The sequence below is a fragment of the Hippocampus guttulatus genome, chromosome 2, assembly GCF_054856545.1.
Source record: "Hippocampus guttulatus isolate MCC_2025c chromosome 2, RoL_Hgut_1.0, whole genome shotgun sequence".
Taxonomy (NCBI): Eukaryota; Metazoa; Chordata; class Actinopteri; order Syngnathiformes; family Syngnathidae; genus Hippocampus; species Hippocampus guttulatus.
In genome coordinates this window covers 31,456,345-31,482,838 of record NC_141262.1, presented here as the reverse complement: position 1 = coordinate 31,482,838, position 26,494 = coordinate 31,456,345, and the positions used below count along the sequence as shown (strand labels likewise).

General features: G+C 41.6%; 4 protein-coding genes across 4 annotated transcripts; all 4 read left to right on the top strand.

The window, feature by feature from the left end:
- The first annotated feature begins 658 nt into the window (after positions 1 to 658).
- On the top strand, positions 659 to 5,074 carry sowahab (sosondowah ankyrin repeat domain family member Ab). The gene has a single exon (XM_086105683.1). The coding sequence runs from the start codon at positions 715 to 717 to the stop codon at positions 1,840 to 1,842; it is 1,128 nt and encodes a 375-aa protein (XP_085961809.1). The 5' UTR covers positions 659 to 714; the 3' UTR covers positions 1,843 to 5,074.
- Positions 5,075 to 6,007: 933 nt separating this feature from the next.
- Positions 6,008 to 9,189, top strand: gdf9 (growth differentiation factor 9). The gene is made up of 2 exons (XM_086105684.1): positions 6,008 to 6,378; positions 7,515 to 9,189. Exons 1-2 carry the CDS (start codon positions 6,008 to 6,010, stop codon positions 8,407 to 8,409), a joined length of 1,266 nt encoding a protein of 421 aa, XP_085961810.1. The 3' UTR covers positions 8,410 to 9,189.
- A 798-nt stretch (positions 9,190 to 9,987) lies between these two features.
- uqcrq (ubiquinol-cytochrome c reductase, complex III subunit VII) lies at positions 9,988 to 13,118 on the top strand. Its single transcript, XM_086105681.1, has 3 exons — positions 9,988 to 10,083; positions 10,799 to 10,986; positions 12,937 to 13,118. Exons 2-3 carry the CDS (start codon positions 10,833 to 10,835, stop codon positions 13,029 to 13,031), a joined length of 249 nt encoding a protein of 82 aa, XP_085961807.1. The 5' UTR covers positions 9,988 to 10,083; positions 10,799 to 10,832; the 3' UTR covers positions 13,032 to 13,118.
- Positions 13,119 to 13,942: 824 nt separating this feature from the next.
- hspa4b (heat shock protein family A (Hsp70) member 4b) lies at positions 13,943 to 26,033 on the top strand. Its single transcript, XM_086105680.1, has 19 exons — positions 13,943 to 14,256; positions 14,852 to 14,909; positions 15,082 to 15,222; positions 16,988 to 17,110; positions 17,841 to 17,940; positions 20,047 to 20,180; positions 20,268 to 20,512; positions 20,584 to 20,660; positions 20,745 to 20,896; positions 21,240 to 21,346; positions 21,438 to 21,571; positions 22,406 to 22,590; positions 22,685 to 22,777; positions 23,297 to 23,452; positions 23,531 to 23,656; positions 23,736 to 23,843; positions 23,914 to 24,033; positions 24,130 to 24,291; positions 25,503 to 26,033. The coding sequence occupies exons 1-19, from the start codon at positions 14,150 to 14,152 to the stop codon at positions 25,704 to 25,706; spliced, it is 2,532 nt and encodes an 843-aa protein (XP_085961806.1). The 5' UTR covers positions 13,943 to 14,149; the 3' UTR covers positions 25,707 to 26,033.
- Positions 26,034 to 26,494: the final 461 nt, after the last annotated feature.

Genomic DNA, 26,494 nt, shown 5'->3' with positions numbered 1-26,494 from the left:
CTTGATCCCCAAAATGAAAGTCTGAATAATGTTTTTATTTATAGTGTTATTGCAGTGCTTTTTTTTTAAACTATCTATTCTTAAAGATTTTTTCCCTATTTATTTTAATTTTGATCACATCTTCATATGGTTCATGTTTCATTCATGTAGTTTTGGGGGTAGTTATGATCCTAGTCACTTGTGATATCATCAAATTCTCATCCAACTTTCTTGTTAATCGTCTCCCAAATTATTATGGGATAAATATGCAGTCTTTAGTCATGGTGCAAGACAAAAATACATTTCTTCAATAAATACAATTTAAAACAAAATTTAAAACTGTTCCAAAGCACATGTCGTATTGTCATTCTGATTATGATGAAGAAAATATATCATTAAGACTTTCACGAAGAAAGAAATACGACAGTCAGCCTTTTCAATGACAAAAATCCACACAGATTGACGATCTTGTTTTGACTCTCTTTAGAGAGCATGTTGCGGTAATTCGAGGTATAAATGTATTTTTTTAATGACCGTTGGTCGTTTGTTTTTGTGAAAGTATTTCTGATGCAACTAGGAGTGTCACCATTAAAAAAAAAAGTGGCAGACGAAGGGAGGGGGCCAGACCGCGCCGGAAGCAGCAGGTTGTTGAAGCACACACAAATCCGGAGGAGATAATCCCTGCAGACACCGACACTTTATTTTTCCCTCACCCCGCAACCGGACGACAACGCGATGGCATTGACCCAAGACTCCGTTTTGTCTTTTTTACTGGAACGAGGGGGCAAAGTGAGGAACGCCGAGCTGCTCGGCCACTTCGGCGCTCTCATCCACGGCGGCTCGCCCGCAGAAAAGCATCACAATAGGGAGCTGTTCAAGAAGCTGGTCAACAGTGTGGCCGTTGTTCGCCAGACGGACGGGGTGAAGTTTGTGGCGGTCAAGAAGCGGTACCAGGACTTTGTGAAAGATATACTGCACGAGACTTTGCCCTCTTCAAATTCGACTTTGCAAATCGGCCATCCGGACCTGGAGAATAGTAACAATGCGTGCTACCCGTCGCACATGAATTTGCAAAGAAGTAAGTCAGACACTACTCTCAAAGCATTGAACATTTGTCGAGATCAAGTTGGCAGGAGATCATCGGGTGCTGTGCTTGCCGTCGGAGCAGTCGCCTCTCCTCCTCAGAAAGACAAACCACAATTTACATCCCAAACTCATTTTCCAGTTTGCAAAGAAGACGACAGAGCCTTGCAAAGTTGGAGAAACAGTCACGGGGATGACCCGGGCAAGACGCAGCCTGACGAAACCGAATGCTGTGGGTCGGTACCCCTTGACCCTCTGGCTCATGAGTGGCTGGTGAAATGCGCCTCCGGGCTATGGGGGCACGCCCACGCCATGCTCCTGCAGGATGCCCACCTCGCCCATAAAAAGGACTTCATGTCAGGCTTCACGGCATTGCACTGGGCAGCCAAGGACGGTAATGGCGAGATGGTCCAAAAACTGATGGACATCACCCGGAGGAGGGGGGCACACATTAACGTCAATAGCAAAGCCCACGGGGGCTACACACCAATACATATCGCTGCCATACACGGTCACACGAATGTCATGCTGCTACTGGTGCAGCATTATGGAGCGAGTGTCGACAAGAGGGACAACGACGGCAAGAAGGCTCGTCATTACCTGGGTGCGGGTGTGTCAGAGGAGGTCAGAGCCCTCGTGGGAGGTGTGCGGCAATCTAAATACTGGGACAAAACAGAGGACGAGGATTACCGGGAGCAGCCGGAAGGTCTCAACACAATCAGCAAGCTGTTCCAGCCTCACAGGAAGCAGAAGTATGCAACATCAGTCACGCACAACTAGTGATAGTTAGCAGATTGGTTATGTACCGTATTCAGAGAGTGCATATGGTTGGTTGGTTTTTTGTGTAAAAACTAGTCAGAGCCAGGGGTGGACTGGACTGGACTGGTTCTGGCATTAAAAATCAGCCCTGACATTTTAACACCTCCGTAACCGAGAAGTCATTTTTGTCATACTATCCACAGTCAGAGAGTCATGAAATTAAATACACAAAATATCCAGACCGAGGTTCTACTGCACACTACCCAGCGAGAGAGTTGGGAAAACCGCTCTGGATTTTTTTGTGTGTAGTGCAATCTTTGTCTTCGTTACGCTGACCTCAGACAAGACAAATGTAGCCCGATTTGAGCCGACAGACTTGTAGACAAATGTCGTGTTGTGTCTTGATGCATCGTAGCCCATGTAGTGTGACGTACTCGACCATTGGTCGTCCGGCATCTGAGACGCTTCACGACCACGTCTTTTGATTGGTTCTTCTGCATTGACCAATAGGAAGACAGTACCCTCCTACTTATGACGTGAGACTGGACGCGGGGCACACAATCACAATGTGCATTTTAAAAAGTGACTTGAACAAAAGGGGAAATATTGGAAAGTATACCTAACATTTCATGCTACATTTACTAACTGCAAAGCTGCCAGCTGATTGGCAAATGTGGTGTCATCAAACTAATTTGTTACCTCAAGTTATTTTGGGAAAAGAGACAGTCCATACCTCCCTCTCCCCAGGAATGGGTCCATAGTCTCTTTTTTCTTTTTTTTTTTGACTTTCCTGAGCAGGGAAAACATGCACATAGTGCCTCTGTCGACATCACTTTCACCGCGAGGTGTCCTGCCCCCTGAGAGACCTGCGCTGCTGAACTAAACCTTGATGGAAGCGCGTGACGATTGGGCGGGGTCTGGTCGGTGAAGTGCTTGTAGGGTGACGTCTCACCAGGTCCAAGACGCAGAACGATATTTTTTCTAGTAATCTCACAACGCGACCGTTGTGTACAACAACAAAAAGTTGCGGAGTTTGAGAAGTCCATTAGTGGGAAAACTGTCCTATACAATACTCGTAGGACATGTTACCAATGAGGTAAACTGGTGCACGAGGTGACAACTGTGGGCTACTATTTGTAGTACAGTACACTATAAAATTCTACTAGTTTACTTCTAGCACTTCACTACTTGTGTGTCGTTGTTAACTATCGTGCACAGTTCAGCCTCCTTTCTAACATCTAGTTGTCCTACTAACTAATATCCTCCTGACTTCCATGAAAAAAAATGTTGTCCAATCACATTTATTTTGAAATTCCCCAATCTATGTGAAGTAATTGGACTACTCCAAAAGAACTTTTTGAAATTCCACTACATTTTTTAAACAGGCTCAAATACACTTAAAACAACTCCAACAACACTTTAACGTGTTCATACGAGTCTTATAATTAAAATGCCAACAGCATTTCAAGACAAAATGTGTTCGATAAAAAGTATTACTTTTCCTCTTCCCATCAAAAGTGCTTGCACTGAGGGAAGCCATTTTCTTATTTTTTCTAACCCCTACAAATTTGGTATCATTGGAAAGCACTGAATGCCCTCTTTAGAGTAACAAAATGAGTTAATGCGATTGGATGCACTGGGTGGGAGATATTTAGGTTCACAAATGTCCTTTACAGAGGACAAATTTGAACTACTGGTAGTCAGGAGGATATGCAAAAGCTGTCCGAGTGAGGACAAACGCATCCTCATGAATAGACCTTAAACTGGATATCAAGATTATCAAATAAAAGCGAAAAAACTGTTTAAACAGTTATTCACTGCCCAATAAATGTTATTCATAATGAAACACCATAGTGGGATATAGAGTACTGTAAATTTGCAAACGGGTTGCCATTGTTTCAGCATTTATTCAAGATCCCACCAACACACCAAATTGTCTTACTAGTGTGGACAAGGAATGCACTAGTACATGACACTAAAATACACACTTAAAAGGTTTTCTCTATAGTGTACTGAATGACCAAAACAACACACAACAAACTGTATATAGCAATGTCTGTCGTAGTACTATTATCTGGCAGTTTCAACTTCTTCTCCTTGTCTTCTTTTTTTTTTTTGTGTACTTCGTGTGTTACTCACACTTGGGATCTCAACACAGAACAAAAGGCCCAATCTTTTAATTATAAATGAAAATGTTGAAGAGGAACTAGTATTTCCCCACTGATTAGAGTGGCTGGACAATTGTGCTTTCATCCATTTGGCTCATTTGTATGCAAAACAAAACCCAGAGGACGTTCGATGTTTGATTATGGTTCCCTCTAACTGTGCATTTGTCGTCACACTTTAGATCGCTTAAATATCCATCCATCCATCCATTTTCCGAACCGCTTGATCCTCACTAGGGTCGCGGGGGGGTGCTGGAGCCTATCCCAGCTGTCTTCGGGCAGTAGGCGGGAGACACCCTGAATCAGTTGCCAGCCAATCGCAGGGCACACAGAGACGAACAACCATCCACGCCCACACTCACACCTCGGGACAATTTAGAGTGTTCGATCAGCCAGCCATGCATGTTTTTGGAATGTGGGAGGAAACCGGAGCACCCGGAGAAAACCCACGCAGGCCCGGGGAGAACATGCAAACTCCACACAGAGAGGCCGGAGCTGGAATCGAACCCGGTACCTCTGCACTGTGAAGCCGACGTGCTAACCACTGGACTACCGGGCCGCCCTCGCTTAAATATGATAACGCTAAATAGCAAATGTGAAATTCAGCACTTGGAGCAAGCTCTTTAATGTGTTTATGGAATGTGTGTATTTATGATTTTATTCTTACCTTTTTCCTATCTCCATGTTGAGTAAATACAAACCTTCTGTAACATTTTATGATGTTTTCATCATGGAAGTGTAATCCTCTGAAAATGCAATTGCCTTTTGAGTGGACTTGTATGGGTGGGGTTGGTTATGCCGATCAGATCATTTTCTTACTGGGCATGCGGTTGTCATGGATACAGGAGCATGGGCTCCATTCTCTGGCAGAGGAGTAGGATGGAGCCTCCAGAGCTGTCATTGGGTTATTGCTTGGACACGAGTGACATTTTGTCATTGAAACGTAGCTGATTAATTGTTCAAGAAATGATGCTCAAGATGTTCCAGTCTTGTCACAGTTTGACTTGGAACTGACCCAATACAAAATGATGACACTTGTAAAAATAAATTGTGCCAATCGCCACCATCAAAAACATTTTTTTGATCAACATGGACTCCTCATGGTAACTTTCTGGAACATTCTGGTCGCAGGTCAATTTGTTTCTGAACACTCATTTTCTTTCAGACTGCGCGCATTCTGTTTTGATGTCAAATTACGGGACAAACCAGGTACATTTCAGTAAAGTTAGTCTTTATTACATGAGATCATCAACACAGATCAAACATTTGGTCTTACATTAAAGATCGTGTGTGTGTGTGTGTGTGTGCAGGGTTGATGGGTGTTGTAATTTTTAACGATGTGAAGCACTTTTAATTTATGAAAAGCACTCTACAAATAAAGTTCGATTGAATGGTTGACACCCTGCCATGAATAGAGAACAATTTATGCATAAGTCATGCCCCCATCCCAAAAGCTTTTACCACAAGATGGCAACAAAACACTATTTTTGCCTTAATGAAGCTCCTCAACTCACTTAAACATAGTTACTTGACAGTAAAATGCCACAAGTTGGCCGCAAAACAATGACAGTGGACCGCTAGATACTAGCAGTTATGCCTTTGTGGAGTCACCTATTTGCGGATTTGAAAAAATATTTATTGTTTTTATTCTTGGGGAAAATTTGCAGGGGTTTCCTGTATTATCTCAAACAATAACATAACATTACATAAGCACTTCAGCAGAAATGAAACATTTTAATTGATCAATACATATTCGTTTCATTGTATATCCCGAATCAATTAAAACTAAAACTATTAAATGTATTAAATGTATATTTAAAGAATGAAAATCTAAAAGTAAAGCTGCTGAAACTGCGCCCATGAGCACACCTGATGACGTCATAGGCGTGACAGTCGATTGGCAACACCTGCACTAGTTGATCAGCGGCGCCACGTGCGACCCGTTGCAGCTTCAGTGCGGCGATTTTGTTTGGACTTTTCGGGCCGGTTCTCCTCGTTTGTTTTGGACGCATAAATAGCAAATGTTGACGTCAGTTGCTCTTCGTTGTTTTCGAGCTGTGCTGTTCCTGCTTCTGGTCAGTAGCAGCCGCCCGCCGCCGGCTCGATCGTCCGTGGGCCGCGAGGACTCCTGGAGCGACTTGAGCCGGTACGCCTATGGCACCATCTTATCCCCTTTGCTCAAAGCTCTGTATGAGCACGGAGGCTCCAGGTGGAACCCGACCTCCGTGAAAAAAATCAAACCTGAGCAGAAGTACATCAAGTATTTGACAGACACTGCGTTCAAGAGAACGTCCAGGGCGTCGGAGGGTTTCGAAGCAAGCGCACGCTACAACGTTGTGAGACTGATCAAGCCGCAAGAGCAATGTCTTGCCAAAAGCGATAAAGGTGAGATGCCGAACGTAAATCATTCACTGCGGCCACAATTAAACCGGAAAATTAAGAATAAACTGTAGAATAAAAAATGTAGAATAAAAAAATGTAAGAATAAAACTTCATTTTTGAACGTATTCGTGTTGGTATAATTACAAATCGTTTACCGGTAAGTATGTTTTTTTTCCCATTGTGCCACAGGGTATGTTGTCAAAGTCAATAGCCCGTGGCATTATAGGAAAAAATGCTGTATGTAAATCATGCACTGTAGACATAATAAAACCGTAACATTGTAAATTAATGTGAACTTTTTGAACATACTGGTATAATGTAGGCCAAATGCAAAGAATTTTTGAAATGCACAATTCAATACCCCATGGCATAATAGAAATTTGTTACATATGTAGCATTTATCCTGCAAGTACGTTCAAACATGCTCTCAGGGTAACTGCTACATTCATCAAACGTCTGCCAATTCCTTTCCCTGACATAACCCATGCGGAATAGCAGAAATTGTACTCATGGGAGTTCTGTTACTTTAAAATATGACTCAAGTAAAAGTCAAAAGTAGCATATTTACTTATTTTTACATATTTACCTGCTGTCATCGACTGAGAGGGAAAAATAGAATTGTTTTATATTAGTATATTGATATGGTCTATTTTTTTTTCTTCTGAATGCAGTCCAGGCACCACAGAGCTTTGACTCACTTGGGTGTAATACAGTTGCCAAGTTCATAGTGTCATGCGTAACACTTATGGACTTCAATTTATTTCGAACAAAGACTAAAACTCTTAATGTTGTCAGTTCTATTTTACAATTGATAATTATTACAAATCCTCAATTCAGACCAATGTGCTCTTAGTTTGGCTTGGATTCTCTATTGCAGGGTGACCGCTCTTCCTTTTGTCTTTAAAATTATCAATCAAGTTTTGTTTTTTTAAAATATGTATCAAAAGAACAAGTGATGTCACTTACTTGGTATCGACGAGTACTCGAGTTGAGTGCTTGGTCTGAAAAAGTGATATCAAACTAATTTTTCATAAACTCTCAGCCCTATTTTAGAGCTGAAAATTTCTCAATATGATAACAGCCCATGTCAGTTGGACCGTCATTTTAACACTGTGATGTTGTTTTCCCCTATTTTCCTACAGAGAGTTTCACACTCGATCTGTCCTACAGTCTTGATCAAGTCCGACAAAAAGAGCAGCTCACCAAGGCAACCCTGCTCTATAGTACAGCCCACATAAAGTCTGTGTGTTTCTTGAGCATCAAGGAGCATGAGCACTCAAACAAATGTCCCCTGTGTCCCGGCGTCCGCCAAGCTGTAAACGTCACTTCTGCCGCCGATGGCCTTGGAAGAGGGAATTGGGTGGAAGTTGACGTCACTCCGCTGCTTCTGCCGGCTTCAAAATTCCCCAAACTCAATGTTCACCTGCACATCAATGTCATCTGCCCCGACGAGAAACAAGCCGAGAACACCGGGCTCGAAGGCCATTTGGAGATCCGTGTTGGGTCCACCCCGCTGCTGCTTTACCTTCATGACCATAGCAAAGTGTCACAGCAGATGTTGCCATCCACCTCTGCAAACGCGCTTAACAAACAGATGATTTTCAAAGCCCATCGAGTGCTTCGAGCCCAGAGGCGGAGAAGGAGGGCATCCGCAAAAACCAAACGAGGTGATAAAAGCCTGGACATCCACTTGCCGGAGCTTCTTCCGAGCTCAGAATTCCCAACAAGTTACTGTGCCTTGTATGATTTCAGAGTGCGGTTCAGCCAGCTCAAACTTGATCACTGGATCGTTTTCCCCCCCAAATATAACCCGAGGTACTGTAGAGGCATCTGCCCGCGGACAGTCGGCTTCATCTATGGCTCACCCGTCCACACTATGGTACAAAACATCATATATGAGAAGCTCGACTCCTCTGTGCCGAGGCCATCGTGCATTCCTTTCCATTACAGCCCCCTGAGCGTCATGATCTTGGAAGAGGACGGTTCCTACGTTTACAAGGAGTTTGAAGACATGGTGGCCACTCGGTGCACCTGCCGCTAAAACCAACAAACAAACCCCGCATTCTCACCGGTTTCAAAATGATAACATGACCGCAACCTTTTGCCGCAATATTCAAAGATGTTCTGACCAGGCTCTGTGATTTCATCAGTGGTTAAAATCATTGTGCATAGAAGATGTTTGTTCTGGAGCAGGTGTGTTTACTTCAACAATGTATTTTACCATTGGGAAAGTAAGTTAAGCAATGTTTTTCTTTTTTGTTGATGCCTTATTTGAAAGGATGACAATTCATCCAGTGTTTCGTCTTTGCAATAGGGCACTGATATGAAACACTTGATGGGGAAAAAATGTTTAGTACAGAATATAATTTTTTTTTTTTTTTAACCTTAGTTTTTGTTAACTTATTTTGTGTGGGTGGGCTGTAATTTTTGTTTAATTTAACACGGTAAGAATTAATTCGCCCTGTTCTGGACCAAAAATAACAACAACAAAAAAGGAAAAATCTGTCACAAAATCTTAAACCTTTTACATATTGTTTTATTCCTGAGCATTACAGACAGTCATCTTGAATGGTGGCTGTCTTCAAAATGTCCAGAATGAAAGCTGTCAAGGTGTCCGTGTGTATTTATGTCTTCTGGTCACTAAGTGACTGCATACCTATGAGTTTGTACTGGTTAAATGTGACTACATGCATGGCATGTGTGTACTGTATATGCAAATTGTGTGAATTCACTGTGTGTCTGTTCAGCTTCTGGATATTCAAACTGATGAAAATGTTGACATTCTCTGAAGAATTGGGAAATAAATACCAGCATGCATCAATTTGGTCTCGTTTTTTTGAGGGGGGGGCAAATAAATGATAGGAATATTGCGTTCATGCTAGAATACATTTTTTAGACGTAGTGTGCAGTCAGTAAGCAATGGAAGCATATTACATTCACCTTTTTTGTGTATGGGTATTAATTTATTTTTTAATAATTCTTTAGGTGTTTTGAGCATTTTTTTCTGCTTGTACTTTTTTCCCAAATTTTTGTTTTGGCGGAGGTGGGATTTTTTTGTGGATTTGGGGGAAATCTCTTTGCTTGGGAATATTGTTTTCTGAATTCTTTTTTTTTTTTGTGCTTCGATGTTTAAAATGATTTTTTTCCTTTTTTTTAATTTTTTTTTGGACAGGATTTGCCTGTTTTTTTTCTTCTTTTTTTACTTGTTTTTCTAGAACTTTTTTTCCCCTGTTTGTTGGAATATCACCCAGGCCAATAATATACACGTTTGTTCCTATTCAGAGTTCATAAATCTTATTTAGATGTGAGTTGACACTGCGAGGCTCATTCAGATCGGCTTGATATAGTCGTGTTTGTCCAGGATTAGTTGGAGAGATGAGCAATGGATGCATGTTGCATTAAAAAAAGCTCCTAAAAAACAGAAGAGGGGATAAATCAGAAAAAGTAGCACAAGAACAGAAAAATTATTCCATAAAATAGAAAACAAACTAAATTAAAGAAAGAGGAACAAAACAGGCCGAGAAAAAAACTACAGCACCTCCACCCCGGCAGTACATTAGTTTAATCCACTTGAATACTTCAGTGATCTTGCGAGCGAGTCCTTGGCCTCCAAGCCGTTAGAGGGCAGTAAAGCATTCCATATTGTGCTCCGTCGACATGAAGTCAAACAGGAAGAACAGGAGAGCGTTGTTAGCAAAAGACTACGAGGAAAGCGGTAAGCCTCAATGTCATCGCATTAATACAACCGTTTTTGTGAGTTTGTGTTCGACGAAAATCTAGAATAACACTGATCATCACATTAAAAGAACGACTTCTATGCTTGTGACTCGCTTACTTTAACGGTATTTGAAAACATGGTTCAAGGTCTAATGCTTGTACTTTTGCCCGGGCACCGAGGCTAATGGTCACGCTTTGGCGTGCGTAGTTGCTCTGTTTTTTCACAATCATTCTGCGCTATCTGTATTAATTGCTTCAAAAACGGTCTTAAAGTTTTCTCGTTTCTGTATTGACACATTTTGTGTCAGAGAACTCGCTCATGTCACGATAATGGAATGTGATGGGGGTCTTCTTGTGCGAGTACAAACGTTATTTGCAATTCCATTGAAGTTGGAACGTCGTGTAAAATGTAAATGAAAACACAATACAATGATTTGCTAATCCTTTTCAATCTATATTCAATTGAATGCGCGACAAAGACAATATATTTAATGTTCAAACTGATGTTATTTTTTGCAAATGTTCACACATTTTCAATTTGATGCCAGCAACACATTTTACACTATGTCCCAAACTAAATGGTATTGGGGTTTGTATAATTACTTCATTGCTTGAATTAGCTTCTTTTTAGGCCTAATATATTTTAGATTCCTTCTGTTCTTGTGTTCACATTGAAATCACATCCTCAAATTCTAGCTTTGTCTCCTTCGCAGCTCGTTGACCCCTTTGGTTGGCATTCAGATCAACATGGGCCGCCACTTTGGAAATTTGGCCAGGGTCAGGCATGTCATCACATACAGTCTGTCCCCTTTTGAGCAGAAGGCATTCGCCAATTATTTCTCCAAAGGAATTCCTAACGTTTGGAGAAGGTTCACGTCATCTTTCTTCAAAGTTGCGCCCCGTGAGTATCTTTTATCTACACTTTTCAGTGTTTTTAACATATTGGTATATATTACTGGATATTTGAGAAAAAAACCCAACAACACTTATACTAAGAGTCCTCTGTTTATGATGGCCTTGACATACATTTTGAGGTTACAGATCAACACGAAGACCTAGTTTGAGGAGTGACGAATCATGACAGAACAAGAAGACTCTAAGTTACAGCCATACTTGCTTTTTACCATTGATCTGTTTTTGAGCATGGCCCAGAAGTGTTTTATAATTCATATATGTAGTTGTATGACATCTTTAGGAGTTACAAGCTAGTTTGCGAGGAGCATAATATTCTGACAGAATGCGGTCAAGAAAGGGATTCCAGGAAAGGGATTCCAAACCACAATATCTTTTAACTATATAAAACTATATAAAAACATAGTTCTCCCACACATATGATACATGATTAAATTCAGAAAGATTCACACAAACTTAAAATACACTGTGGTATTCCCTATCATCTGTTCTCACGTGAACTGGATATCAAGAAAGGAGACTGTCGTGTAATATCGCATTGAAAAAAACCAAAATGAAGACTCGCTTGGACGGTTATCTAAGGGTGTATTCACACCCAGACTGCTTCGTCCACTTTAAACGGACCACGGTTCGTTTACCATGCTGGTCCGGACCTCTTATGCAGGTGTGAATACACACAAATGACCAAATCACCAGACCAAGACCCACTTTTTGAGGTGGTCGCGGAAAGCAGCTTCCTAACAGATTCTCGGGTTTGCTACAGGTCTGAATACAAACCACTGCCGATCCGCACCAAATACAGGATATGAGTGGTCTTAACAAGCCCGGCATCGCAGGAAATGTTAGCTCGTAGTGAATGTAGATCGTATGTGAACCTTTGTTTTCTCGAGCCGCGCTGCTACCAGCATGCTGTGAGGCAAAGCACGTCGAGCACCCGCTCCTGCAGGTCACTGCAGGCAAAATTCCAAAATTTTGAAACATAGCGTCATAAAGCGTACATTGAATGAGCTGCTCTTTATTTTGCTATTCTAATAACAGCAGAAACACACAGAGCAAGTGTTCTGGTTTTGTGCTTTTGGTGTAGCCCTCGTCATTTCTGTTCAATGACAGTGCCGATTGTCACACATGTTGATGTGTTTACAGAATATAGTTCACTTCCAAAAAGTGCAGTGTGGATACAAACTGCATCAAACATAGAATATATAAAAAGGTCCGCTTTTGGTCCGCACCAAGCAAGTGAATCAAAGGACTTTTCAGGTGTGAATACACCCTGAATAGCCATGCGTGCTTGCTTCAAGGTGTTTGTCAAACCTAGTTGGAATTTACTGGAAAACTGACACTAAACCGTAGAACTGACACAATTAAACATTGTAGAATTAAACACCAACATTTTTAACCAGACCATATAATTTCTTCTTTATTTGTCTCACAATGGAGAAATTCACAATTTATAGCAGCAACATTTTGAAAGAAAGGAGAAAACATGCTCTTAATTCTGCTGCATCTTTTCCAGTGGAACCCAGCGGAGCACAATCGAGAGCTATTCTCTAACTTTAACCTCAGGCTTATCTGTCAAGAATAAAGACCTGTAAAAACCCAGAAACGATTGCTTAATAATCTGCAATATAGTGGGGGCGCAAATGCTGTCCCGCAATATAGCCGGCCGGAGTTCACCGTCTTATTTGACAAGAAAAAAAACCTAATGGCAATATTTTTAATTCATATTGCACATTTTCTACTCTTTGTGTCATCTCAAGTCATTTTGAAGTATAATCTTAATACAAAATTTCATGATTCAAAATTTTTTTTTTTTTTTTTTTGCTCGGAAGACAAATGACGTTTCTATTGATGTTCCTGTGACAAAGTATTGTTGTTAACTGCAGACTGACACAAACACTGGACTAAAATTCCATATCCCTGTGCATATGTTCAATTACAGCAATGACCCTCATGTACCTGACCTACTCGTGGGGCAACAGTGTTCACAAGCAGAGCAAGAGGAAGAATCCCGCTGACTACGAAAACGAAGAATAAATTTTCGCCAGCTCCAAGGCTTCTTCTGTTGTTAAATGCCGCTTCTGTTTCACCAATAAAGATGAAAAAATATTTATGTGACATCAATTCAGACTGTGTTGATTGTTCATGTTGAGCTCACGGCATACCTATATTGGTAGGTATAGTAATACCTAGGCGCTCTGTGTTTGTGATGCATGGAAGGGTTAAGTCAAGTCAATTTTGTTTGCAGTATGTTCTTTGTGCAACAGACATTGAACTGGTTGCCAAGGGTATCAATAGCAGTTGATGACAGAAACATTGAGAGCTGTGAGGCTACACCCAAAGATGAATTAATGACATCGGTGCCAACCTCCACAGGGCATGGGTGAAGTCATTACAAGCCTTTGAGAGAAGAAATATACAGGCCATACACACCACAAGATGCAAACAACTAACTCATCAGCAAAAAGACTGGGAAGGTCAAATTGAATTTGGCGAAGAAGTACAGCAGTAAACCACAACCGTTTTAGAACAAACTTTTATCGGCTGATGAGACAGAGATTAGATAGATTCTACCAAAGTATAATATAAATACAGTACGAAGTATCATCATTTCTGTTACAATACAGTACTGTTACTTGCTTGAAAACTGGATGGCACCGGTCTGTCCTGAGTTGTTTAACACATCTTGATGTAAAATACTATGAAATAAAAACTGGACATTTAAAGTCCTGACTCACATTCATCTTTTGATCTGAAATCGAAGCATCTTCAGTATACAACAGCAAAGGAATGTATGGGAACCTTGCCGTTCCCATACTTGAGGGAACTCTATGTACCGTACATGACGGCATGGCTGCTTCCCTTCGCTATTCTTTTTTGCCCTATAGGTGGCGCAGTCGCTTCCTATCCCGGCCTCGCACGCTATTGGTTGGCGACACGGATAGAAAATTCCTGAAGCCTCTCGGTTCTTCTGCCGGTGTACCGCATGCTGATTTGCTCAGCTTAATGGAACAAGAACAAGGGTGAACCAACGACGGCCGCTGACTGAAATCCTATCCCTGTAACTGATCGGTCCTCATTTTACTCGGAACTGTACCGCTGCACTTCCCGGCGTATCTGCTCCACACTACATTACCCCCTTAGCTAGTTGTAAGATGTCAGTTGTAGGATTCGACGTGGGCTATTTGAACTGCTATGTAGCAGTAGCCCGAGCCGGTGGGATCGAAACTATCGCCAATGAATATAGCGACCGGTGTACACCGTAAGTATGAGCGATGGCTTTACTTTTGTGTCGCGTGCGCCTTATAACTAGTTGGGCACGATCGCGAATTCACGCGTGATCATCCCCTTGTGTGAAGCTAACGATGCTAACTTGGCGAGTTAGCATGCTAGTGAATTTCACAACAGGAAACAGCATGTGAGTGCTACGGCTACTGCTAGCGACGGTAACCGTCGTGAGTTAAAAGACGTCCCTATTTTTGTTCTGTGCATAAAAAAAATAAAATAAATATATTTAATTGCAATATACATTTACACGGAAGTACGCGTTACCGTTACAGAATGTAACAGAGAACAGCCAAGGGATTTTGTTATGCCTGTGGGCATTGAAAACCGCGTGATTGGGAGGAGGCCGGCGTACACTAGCTGTCAAAACGCCTTGATGAATTGATTGTACTTTGGTGGCCTCCAAATCCCCAACGAGACGACATTACTCTGCTATAGTTCAACAGCATTGCGCGAAACACGTTGAAATGCATCACGTGAAGGCTCATTGCTTGTGACAGCTTCATTGTAGCTACGAAATGTACAATTGTACAAAAAGGAGGACGAAACGGATTTGTCTTCTCTATTCATAGAGCATGTGTTTCTTTTGGACCACGGAATCGATCAATTGGTGCAGCTGCAAAGAGCCAGGTATGATTTTATTGGACATGGTACTAATGGTCTTAATTATAGAATTGTGTATGGAGAATTTTGACAACGAGCATGCTTAGAATGTGGTATGGGCTATGGTGATAACAAGTTGGCAAAATGTGCTCACTCACTTTATTTGTTTGTTGACATTAGAATGCTTGTGGTTGAACAGGTTGTCACAAACTGCAAGAACACGGTGCAAGGCTTCAAGCGATTTCATGGTCGGGCATTCTCGGATCCATTTGTGCAGCGCCTCAAACCCAGTCTGGTCTATGATATTGCACAAATGCCCACTGGGACTACTGGAATCAAGGTAAGCACATAATGAGGCATTTCCTATGAAATTAGTTCTTGTTTTTTGTTTTACAATGTCTCTAAAAATGCAGCAATCGACTTTTTTTGGGGGGGGGGGGCGGGGGGTATTAAGATTTGCTGCCATGATAGAGTTGACCACCTTGGTGTCATCATGCTGAACTGTGATAAAGTAAGAAAACCCAAGTCATCACGAGTTAAATGTATGGCTCACTCGGGGGATTTTCGATAAAAAAACACAAGCCAATTCATACAACAGTAAAAAAATTAATCATAGACAGTAGAAAGCACAAAAACAGTAAAACTAAAAATCAAGTCTCATGGTGAGTCAAAAGCCCAAGAATAAAAATTAGTTTTAAAAGATGGGCAGGGAGGGGGCTTGCTGAACATCATTCCAAAGATAGGGACCAGCAACGGGAAAAGGTAAATCCCCTCTAAGTTCTTGGTACCTCTTATAGTGTCTGGTCCCAGACCTGAGGCACCGGGCAGGTGCGTAGGGCCGGAGAAGCTCAGAGAGGTAAGGTGGGGAAAGGCCATTCAAAAATTTGAAAACAAGTTATAGGATCTTAAAAAGAACTCTAAAATGTGAAGGGATGCCAGAGTAGGAGTTATGTGCTCCCTCTTAGGGGTACCTGTCAAGAAGTGAGCGGCAGCATTCTAGACCAACTGGAGACGCCTCATGGAGGATCGTTTCAACAAAAGTAGTACCTAGCATCTTGTAAGACGCAATGCAATAATAAAGCTGTTTAAAAAGTAGTGTGTCAATAACAAATAGCTTTTTGCTGTTTGTGGCAGAGTTCACCCTTTGTATTACAGATAAAATGCTGAACTTCCTTTTCTTTGCAGGGGACATGAAGACTAAAGAAGGGTACATTGTGTTCTTTTCTGATTACTGTCAACTGGGCAATATAGATCGTTGCTAATCATGTGATCGGTATTTGTTTGTCTCACACGTTGGATGCCCCCATCTGACATTAACTTGGTAAGATAGGTAAGCTAGTTGAGCTATATCGCCCTTACTGAAAACTAAAAGACCAAATCCAATCCTCCTAACCTGTCCTATCTTTGAATATTCCTAACCAGTTAGATGTGCTCGGAAGAGTGCTGAAAAGTTGACATATAGAATATAATGTATTATATTATAATATAGAAAAACATTGAATACAGTAGCAAAGAGGATATGTGATGACAATGTAGCCATCATCAACAACGATCCTGCCGTAAAAGACATAGTTAACTGGTCCACTGTCATCATTAAATGGTCAAGTGTGTCATTTCCTGACATTGTCAACTTCTTGGTGTTTTCATGACCATGCCCATTCACTTGGATGGGAACCACTCGGCTCTTGTAGCAGGCCCATTCACTAAAATTAGCCTCAAGGCTAAAGAGTCGTTAGCACACTGGAAGTCATCAGATATTCTGGTCATCAAAGAATCCTGTTTCTGACATGTATGTACAATTTAACATATCGAGTAATAATAATTTATTATTATTAGCCATTGTAAGGTACTAATTTCACAAATCAGTGTTACTATACAGTACTCAACTAAAATGTAAACATTGGAAATTAAGATGTCGCATGTTTTCTAACGTTACTAAGCGTTAAAACGAGCTTTCAACAAAGTCCTCAGAACAAACACGGAGTCATGGACTCAAAATTGTTGCTGGTAAATGGCCATACTAATTTCATACTGCAGCGATTTAACAAATGTTTATTATTACATGATAATTTGATTCAGTGGTGTTCAATTGGCTACTCCTACAGGTCATGTATATGGAGGAGGAGAAGGTGTTCAGCATTGAACAGGTCACTGCCATGCTTCTGACCAAGCTGAAAGAGACCGCAGAAAGTGCGCTGAAGAAGCCCGTTGCTGACTGTGTTGTTTCTGTAAGTATTACAAAACAGTAAAATGGATGAAAAAAAATCTCACCACACACACACACACACACACACACACACACACACACACACACACACACACACACACACACACACACTCGCTCCTCCTGTGCTATGGATACCTACCCTTGGTGGGTTGTTCCGTTGGTTAGTCTGGCAATGCCTTGAAAAAAGATGAAGCAGCCAGCTTGAGTCAAAGTCCTTTTTGTAAAGACCTTTTCACACTGCGTTTTGCAATGCATGCACGCCTTTGATGAACACATTCATTGTATTTAGTGCAATTGGGTAGGTTTCGCTTCGTGGCGTGTCCTCTAATTAAAAAAATGTTTAATTCTAGTATGGCATCGGGGTGATGTCAGAAGGCGTGTTCAATAGGAGGAAAGCTGGCTGAGTGATTTCAGAGTGCTCACAGCAATAGACCAACCAGTGGGAAAAGCTTCCCTGTTAGTTCCTGGTTGGCTACTACTCAGGCCCCTCCAAATATGGGCAGGCTTGTATCCGGGTGCTGTTTTCTTTGTGTGCTGCCCTCCAGCAACAGCCAAGACAACCAAGGGTAGTGTGAAGATGCCTTTTGTGAGAAGATTTTCCTCCTTTTCAGGGAATTGTCCCCTATTTTCACAAAAAAAACCCTCCATGGCTAATGTATCTATTCAAGGTTGAATAGCATTTCTGGAAGGAAACATGCAAAATAAAAACAACAATTCCTTGTGTTTCCCAGATTCCCTGCTACTTCACTGACTCTGAAAGGCGATCAGTGGTTGATGCTGCACAGATTGCAGGACTCAACTGCTTGAGGCTCATGAATGAGACGACTGCAGGTGTGTACCACTTTTGGTTAATGGTCTTTATGTACTGTAGGCTAAGTAGCTCAGTGAGGATGTACCATGGCTGCTTTACAAGCATACTCTGGCTGAATTTACACACCTGGTCTCTGTGCCCAATTCCAATTTAGTGTCAATAACTAGGGCTAAAGTGATCAACTGAATAATTTAATAACAAAAGAAAGTCATCCCATGATCTCTGCTTCAAAGCTTTGTAGTGATTTTCTTTTTTTAATGGACTGATGTTACTTCGGACCCATACATGACTCCATGTGGAAATAAATTAGAACGATGGTGGCGAGCGAGGAGAAAAGATGGACAATGTCCATAATTTGGGAACTTGTCATGCTTAAAACAAGGAGAGCGTGTAATGTGCAAAGCAGAATTAACAATTGAGAAAAGCATGTCCAAGGTCGCCAACATAAGATATCTATGTTAGCTAGTTTTTATTTATTTATTTTTATACTGTACCATGCCAGTGCTAGCTAGACTGTATTGCAATCCCCACCCCGGGGTTTGAGGATAGATATGCTGCTTTCAGCCTGCAACGTGCACAACTGAGACCCAGAGACTCAACATGCAGACCGGCTAACCTGAGCAAACAGCAGCTGACGACACGCTGGTTCGCTGATGCACATCACTCACAAGGCCACACGCTTTTAGAGCCACATATATTTAAAGTCACAGATACTACAGTGTGGAATGTGAAAATGGCGATCCCCAAGCGGGCAAAAATAATACCCGCACCCGACATGCATATTTTGTATTGGTGTGGTTGTTTAAAAATGCTAAATCAAATTTTATCTGATTAAACCATGGGATAATTGATAGAAGAATCAATGCAAAAAAAAATAATTGATAGCCGCAGCCCGAGCCTGTAGTACCTAAACTCAACAAACTGTATGAGTTTTTCCAATCCATGAACTGTCACTTGGTCTTTCTTTTTTTTCCCCCTCCCCCTTTCTGCTTTGTGTTACAAGCCAAAAAGGAGAGCCACAGTCAGAGATGTACGTTCAGCCATTTGCTGTCAAACGCAAACACAAAATGAGAACTCAAGCGCTTCTTTTTTTCTGAGAGTAGCCTTGACCTCTTTTTCGGGAATTCTCTCTATTTTTTTGTTGCTAGGATACCGGCACTTGTCTTCAGGGAGGTTCATATTACCTCCTCAGCCATCTCGTTACCTCTGCGTCCCGCATCCTAGACGCATAATTTTCCCGCCAGACGCACAGTTCCAAATAATGTGCGTTTTTGGGATGCAAGAAAATTTCTCAGTCAAATAAAACAACAAAAAACGACGGTAAATCTTTTCCGCCATTGTTGTTTTGTTCTCGCGTTACGTAATCTCGCGTGACGAGATTGGCGAAAATCGGCCTTCACCTCGTGGAAAGCAGACGATTGCCAAGTTGTGTAACGTTAAAACAAGTGTTACTAACAAGTGTTGCGGAAGTTTGAACTCAAAGACTGAACCATGGGATGAAATAAGAACCTATTTCTCAGCAAATCTTGTTTGCCTGAATTATTTACATTTTTGCAGCATTTGTTTTTAAGAAATAAACCTATTATCAATGTATATTGTTGTTGTATGTGTTTTTATCATATGCAATTGAATACATTTCAGAATTCGAAATTTGGGACTCTCTAAATGCATAATGGGACTCATACTTTTCTGATCAGCGGGTCCCTGGGACTCGCAGGGCTCAAACTGTAAAATTATCACTGCCTCCTTGTCAATTAGAAAAATCGGGGGGGGGGGGGGGGGGGCTACGACAAAGTTTGTCATGGTATACACAATTGTGACCATTTGCGGCATATAAAATGTACTACCAGTCCACATTATGTGCTACGAACAACAAAACTCACAGGATTTTTGCAAAATGTAACTTGTGATTTTTGTACACATAAGCCCAGTTGATACTTAACTAGACAGAACAAGCAAAGAAGCACTCGTTATTGGTATTCAGCCAACCTTCCTTTCATCCGTCACACCCATGCTTCTCCTGCCATGACATGTTTACTGACAGTACATGAATTACACACAGATTATTCCTGGCTTTCTTCTATTGTGTCAATGACATTAATTGTGTTCCAACTGTTCCTTTGCAGTGGCTCTGGCATATGGAATTTATAAGCAGGATCTACCTGCTCCAGAAGAGAAAGCTAGGAATGTGGTGTTTGTGGACCTGGGCCATTCTGGATACCAGACATCAGTGTGCGCTTTCAACAAGGGCAAACTCAAGGTTGGGAATTGCCCGGGAAAAAAAAAGGTACTATCTTTCCGAGCTCGAACAGGCTTTGCGTCAACTGTTTCCACCCTTGTCTCACAGGTTCTTGCCACAGCCTGCGATCCCGAGCTGGGAGGCAAGGATTTTGATGAGGTATTAGTCAAGCATTTCTGTGAGGAATTTGGCAAGAAGTACAAGCTGGATGTGAAGTCCAAGCCCCGGGCCCTGGTCAGGCTCTACATGGAGTGTGAGAAACTGAAAAAGCTCATGAGCGCCAACTCGTCCGACCTACCGTTGAACATCGAATGCTTCATGAATGAGATAGATGTGACGGGAAAGCTCAACAGGTTGGCCCAAGACGTTTGTTTCTCATGAAGTCGACAGTTATCTAATTTGGCGCCTTTTCTCAATTTACAAGGGGTCAGTTTGAAGAGATGAGCGCTAACCTTTTGGCCAAAGTGGAGCCTCCCCTGCAGAGTCTGCTGGAACAATCCAGTGAGTATCACACCATTTAATTCTTTGTATTGATGACACAAATGCAATTCTCCAATCCTCCCACTTGTCTCCATGTCCCCTAAGAACTTAAAAAGGACGACATCTCTGCGGTAGAGATTGTGGGCGGGGCTTCAAGGATCCCCGCCGTCAAAGAGAGGATAAGCAAATTCTTTGGGAAGGAATTGAACACCACGCTGAATGCTGACGAAGCGGTGGCCAGAGGAGCTGCTTTACAGGTACATCACATCTTCCTTTTGCTGACTGGAGCACATTTTAGCCCAGCTGCAAGTAGAGCGCGCGGGGGAGTATTTCGGCGGAGAATACTCATTCACGATTGGCTCTGCTCCAAACGGCCGACATGCTTACAGGTGTGTAGAAACAGTTGACCATATTTGAATTTATTCCCACGTAAAGTATAAAAAGGTTGTTGCGATAGTAATTACAACCATTGGTCACTCCTTGATACAATCTCTTAAGGGAGAAGCGAACATGCAAACCCAGGTTCTGATCATGAAAGCAGTCTTGAGTGATGCCTTTGCCTCCATTGCAACATGTGACAACGCCGCTCCTTTTCCACAGTGCGCAATGCTGTCGCCTGCCATCAAAGTGCGTGAATTCTCCATCACAGACGCTGTTCCATATCCCATCTCCTTGAAGTGGCATTTTGATGCCGAGGAAGGTGTCAGGTAAAATAAAACGCATCTGCTCCACTTTTGGACTCTGCACTCCTTATTTTGAAATTGAACATTGATGACTTGACACCATTTTATTTTGTAGTGATTGTGAAGTGTTTCCCATGAACCACCCAGCACCCTTTTCCAAAATGTTGACGTTCTTCCGCAAAGAGCCTTTCTCCCTGGAGGCGTACTACAACAATCCTAATGCGCTGCCCTACCCTGACCCAACCATCGGTAAGCAAAAAGAGTGAACACAATCTATTCCGGGACGCTTGTTGACCTCTGCTTGGTTCACATTAACAACTTTCCCCATATAAAATATTGGAAGTAATCCATGCCAGGGTGAACCTGTTGCCATTCTAAAACTTGACGCTATCTTCAAAATGTAAACTGAAATTAGCCACTGTGATATAAAAACAATAAAACCACTGTCAAATATGACGGGAGTCTTATTGATTGATACAATACTATGTCGGTCTATAATTTTCTTCCAATGTTCTTTTAAAACTTCTTGTTGAAGCTTCTCTAACTTTGAAATAAATGTCTCAAATGACGAGAAAGCCAAACACGCTGAATTGTGCATTGATGCTTTATGAGCTGACCTCCTCAGGCATGCTGAGGCTCAATGTAATATGCTGACAGCAGTCCTTCTTTTGGAAGGAGTGTTGTGAGATAATCTGCCTTTCAGAAAAAGAAAAACAGCTGCACAAAATAAATCCATTGATGCTTGTTGAAAGTGAGGTTACTTGTAGCGCACGGAGGTCTCGTGATAACATCATGCATGTTGAGTTCAGTTTCATCGTACAAAATGTTTTTGTTTTTCCTCCAACATTAAGTGCAAAGAAAAAGGTCTTCAGAAAAATCATGTGATTGTGTTTTTTTTTTATTACTTGTTACGAATACATTTTTAGCAAATACACTTGCTGAAAATGTTTCGTGTTCCAGAATGTATTTTCGATATGAGCAATTATCCTACGTTGATAATGAAATAAAAACATAATACTATGTGTTTCAGTGTTTGTGTGATATTGCTTCTTAATTCTTCCCTGTGCATTTTCTTCCAAACAGGTCAGTTTCTGATTCAGAAAGTTGTCCCGCAGGCTTCCGGTGAGAGCTCCAAGGTGAAAGTCAAGGTGCGAGTGAACATCCATGGAATCTTCATCGTGTCCAGCGCTTCGCTGGTTGAGGTGATCAAGTCGGATGAGACAGAAGAGCCCATGGAGACGGAGCAAGTCAATGATAAAGATGGGGAGGTAATAAATGACGCAATCATCTGTGCAACTGGATTTGCGCTTTGAGGGTGCGGGGTTAAAAAAAAAACCCCACGGTGTCCTTCCCGGTCTGCAGAACAAGATGCAAACCGACCAGGAGGAGCTGGATGAGGGAGATGGTCAGAAAGAACAAGAAGAGAAGACGCCCCGAGAGAATGAGGAGATGGAGGTGAATTGAAAATGTTTTTCAATTACAAATGTCAACAGTATCACATGGATAAATTCTTGTTTTGAATAGCATGCACATAAATAGGGCCGAACGATTGTAAAAATATCAATATTGTAATTGTCATTTATCATGCAATTTTTTTCCAAGATCCTCCCACAAGTTTTTAAACAAACAAATTAATCTGTATTACAAAATGAGGTTCATAATGCAGTTTGTAGATGGTTTTAGTCTTATAGTTTAGGCTTAAATAAAGCCAAATCCACCATGTATTAATTGAAATTAAACTCTAAACGCTTTGATTTGCAGCCTATTCAGCGTTCCCTAGGACTGTTCACAAAATGTTCTTTGCGATTTGAAAATTGCTTTTTACTGTATTGCGATTTGAATTCAATTAATTGTTCAGGACTACACTAAGCCTTATCTTAATGCCTGTTGTAAAGTATTTTATTTTAAAAAGGTGATGTCACCCCCCCCCCACACACACACACGCACACAAAATCCCCTCCCTCTCTCCCTTAGACTACCACAGATGAGGGCAAAGGCGAGAAGAAGTCTGACCAGCCTCCACAAGCGAAAAAGCCCAAAGTCAAAACCAAAGTCTTGGATCTTCCCATTGAAAACAGCCCACAGTGGCAGCTAGCTGATGACATGCTGAATCTTTTTGTTGAAAACGAGGTACGATCAAACTCTACACATGCAAGCATTACCGGAGCAATCCGACGCACGATTATTTACGAAGTGATGTGCCCTCAGGGTAAGATGATCATGCAGGACAAACTGGAAAAGGAGCGGAACGATGCCAAGAATTGCGTGGAAGAGTACGTCTACGAAATGAGAGACAAACTACACGGCATGCTGGAGAAGTTTGTGGGCGAAGCTGTGAGTTACCACTCTGGGCCACTTGGGAAGCATGAATGGAGCGAGGTGTTGCTAAGGTGGTCTTTCTTTTTATTTTCAGGAAAGGGATGCGTTTTCATCCAAGTTGGCAGATACTGAGAACTGGCTGTACGAGGATGGAGAGGACCAACCCAAGCAGATGTATATTGACAGGCTGGCAGACTTGAAGGTAATTTCAGTTGCTCTGTCAAATAGCCAAAATGACGTTTTGACAGTCTTGAAATGATTGCTTTCTGCAGAAACTGGGACAGCCTATCCAAGAGCGCTACACAGAGGCTGAGGAGAGGCCGAAAGCCTTTGACGAGCTTGGGAAACAAATCCAGCAATACATGAAATTTGTTGAAGCGTGCAAAATGAAAGTAAGCTTTTCAAAGCTTGGGTAATGGTTCCATATCCTCAAACCTCTCCATCACACACGCGCAGCCCAAAAAATGAATTGAATTTCTATTTGGCAGGAGGAGCAGTACGACCACATAGATGAGGCCGACGTCGCCAAAGTGGACAAGCTGGCCACCGAAGCGATGATGTGGATGAACAGTGCCATGAACCAGCAGAGCAAACAGAGCTTGGCGATGGATCCGTCAGTCAGAGTTACAGAAATTCAAGCGAAAATCAGGGTGAGAACCTCCATCATTGCTGTACAGTGCAACAGAGGCTCTTGTTCATGAGAAACAATACATACTTCATATTATAACTCACTGTAGCTGCAAGTAATGATTATTTTAGTTGATTGATTTGTCGATGAATCAAAAATCTTTTCATTCACAGCCCTTGCGTCAAAAGCAGGACAAATTGACAGTGCAGTAAACACGTAAACAAATTATGATTCAGTTCCTGGGTTGGTCCGTAACATCACATAATCGGAAAGAATATTTATCATTATTTTGTTTCTTTTTAATTAGGACCAGTGCATATTAAATACACCTCTGAGAATGTGCCACTTATAGCTAAAAAGCTAGTTCCCAACTGTTGTCTCTGTGTAAGGTGTTAAACGCAGCAACGGAAAACAAAATTACATCAACAACAGGGAATACAAAAATACCACATAAAAGGTATACAAAAGAAACGCATGACTTTTCATACACTTCACTACAACAAAACAAGTGGCGTTACAAGAGCAGCAGGAAGTGTACAGCAAAAAAAAGTAAATTCGGCCCTCATTCTGTGCGGAAAATTGACTCTCAAATAAACATGATTTTAACATATTTTTAAAACTCATAATAGTGTTAACACTTTGTATATGGAGAGAATTTGTCTCGCAAAAATGAACTGCTCTCACTGAAAAGGCCAATTGGTGAAAGGAACGTTTCCTCAGAGGGACTAACAGATTGTTGGAGGAGGCAGATCTACGGTACTCTGCCTCCTGCTCAGGTTTAAGAACTTTAAGAGCGGAGGTGGGACCTTGCCATGTAAAATTTCAAACACAAGAATAGCATCTTCGAAGCTGACAAACTGGAAGCAGATGTTTGCAAATGGCTTGTTTTGAAGAAACACAAAGATAATCAGTCTGCTTTTATTGATGACGACAGAAATCGATTGAAAGACTCAAATTCTGAGAATGTGGATAATTTCAAATTTAAACAAGGCCTCAAAGATTCATCTGCTATCAAGATATTTATCAATTCATTTGATAATCTTCTGCTGCACCTTTAATTAAAACTAAGAAATAAACATTTTCCGTCAGCCAATTAAGGAACATGGCTTTTGCCAATCATGCATAAACATTTATACAAAAGGCCGCCTCTTCAACAATCATCAGCCTCATTCACAAAGGTCCAAAGTATCAGGCACTGAATTGTTTTCTTATATCCTATACAAACATTTCCAGGAGCTGTTCTCTGCCTGTAACCCGACCGTGACCAAGCCCAAGCCAAAGGTGGAGCTGCCCAAAGACGACACGCCAGCTGAGCAGAACGGGCCTGTGAATGGACAGGAGAAAGCCCAGGAAGAAGGCGCAGACAAGGGAGCAAACGAAAACATGGGCAACGCCACCTCGGAAACAGAAAAAAAGCCAGAGATGGACCTTGACTGAAGCCGTATCAAACCTCCCAAGTTTGGGAGCTGGCCACTTGAGAATGAGTTGCTGTCTTGCGTGTGTTATCAGTGCAAGTGGAATGTTTCAGGAATTGCACTTAGTCAACAGCAGGCAGAGTTTTTAGCACACTTATCCCAGTTGCGGGTGGTGGCTCTGTCTGATGCCATGGCATCCCCCCCACCCCCCACAATGACATCATTCTGAAGCCAGCTGCAATAAGCCTGTTTGACAATTGAGCGCCATCATGATGGTATTTATTTCTGTCGTGTGCTCTGTGTTCTGGTCTGTGTCACAATATGATTTTAATAAAGTTATTGAAAACTACTTGTACTGTAAGATACTTGCAAGGATCAATTCTTAAATGTGATCTAAATACTAAACTGAAACATTATAGTGCGTATTACCCACAACATTGGCTGTGTGCTCCATACAACGTAACTCAGACATAACTACCAGGATATACTGCTTTTAAAATTAAAACACAAATTAAAATAACACACCCTGAACAGCGTTTGTTTTTGTGATTTCAGTCATGTAGAATTGAGCTCTGCCCGCAGTTCCTAATACTGTACTTTTGAGTGGTGTAGCAAAGTGAGAAAACCCAAGCATTACAACCTCATTCAGAGGAGGCTGACTTAAAAAAGTCATACTAATAAATCAGAATGGTATTCGTGTAAAATAACTGGAATAGTACATAGTTGAATATTACATCAATAACATGCTCGGCATGTTGATTTACAATACAGTATGCCAAAGATACGTTTTACAGACGTTACCTTTGCTTG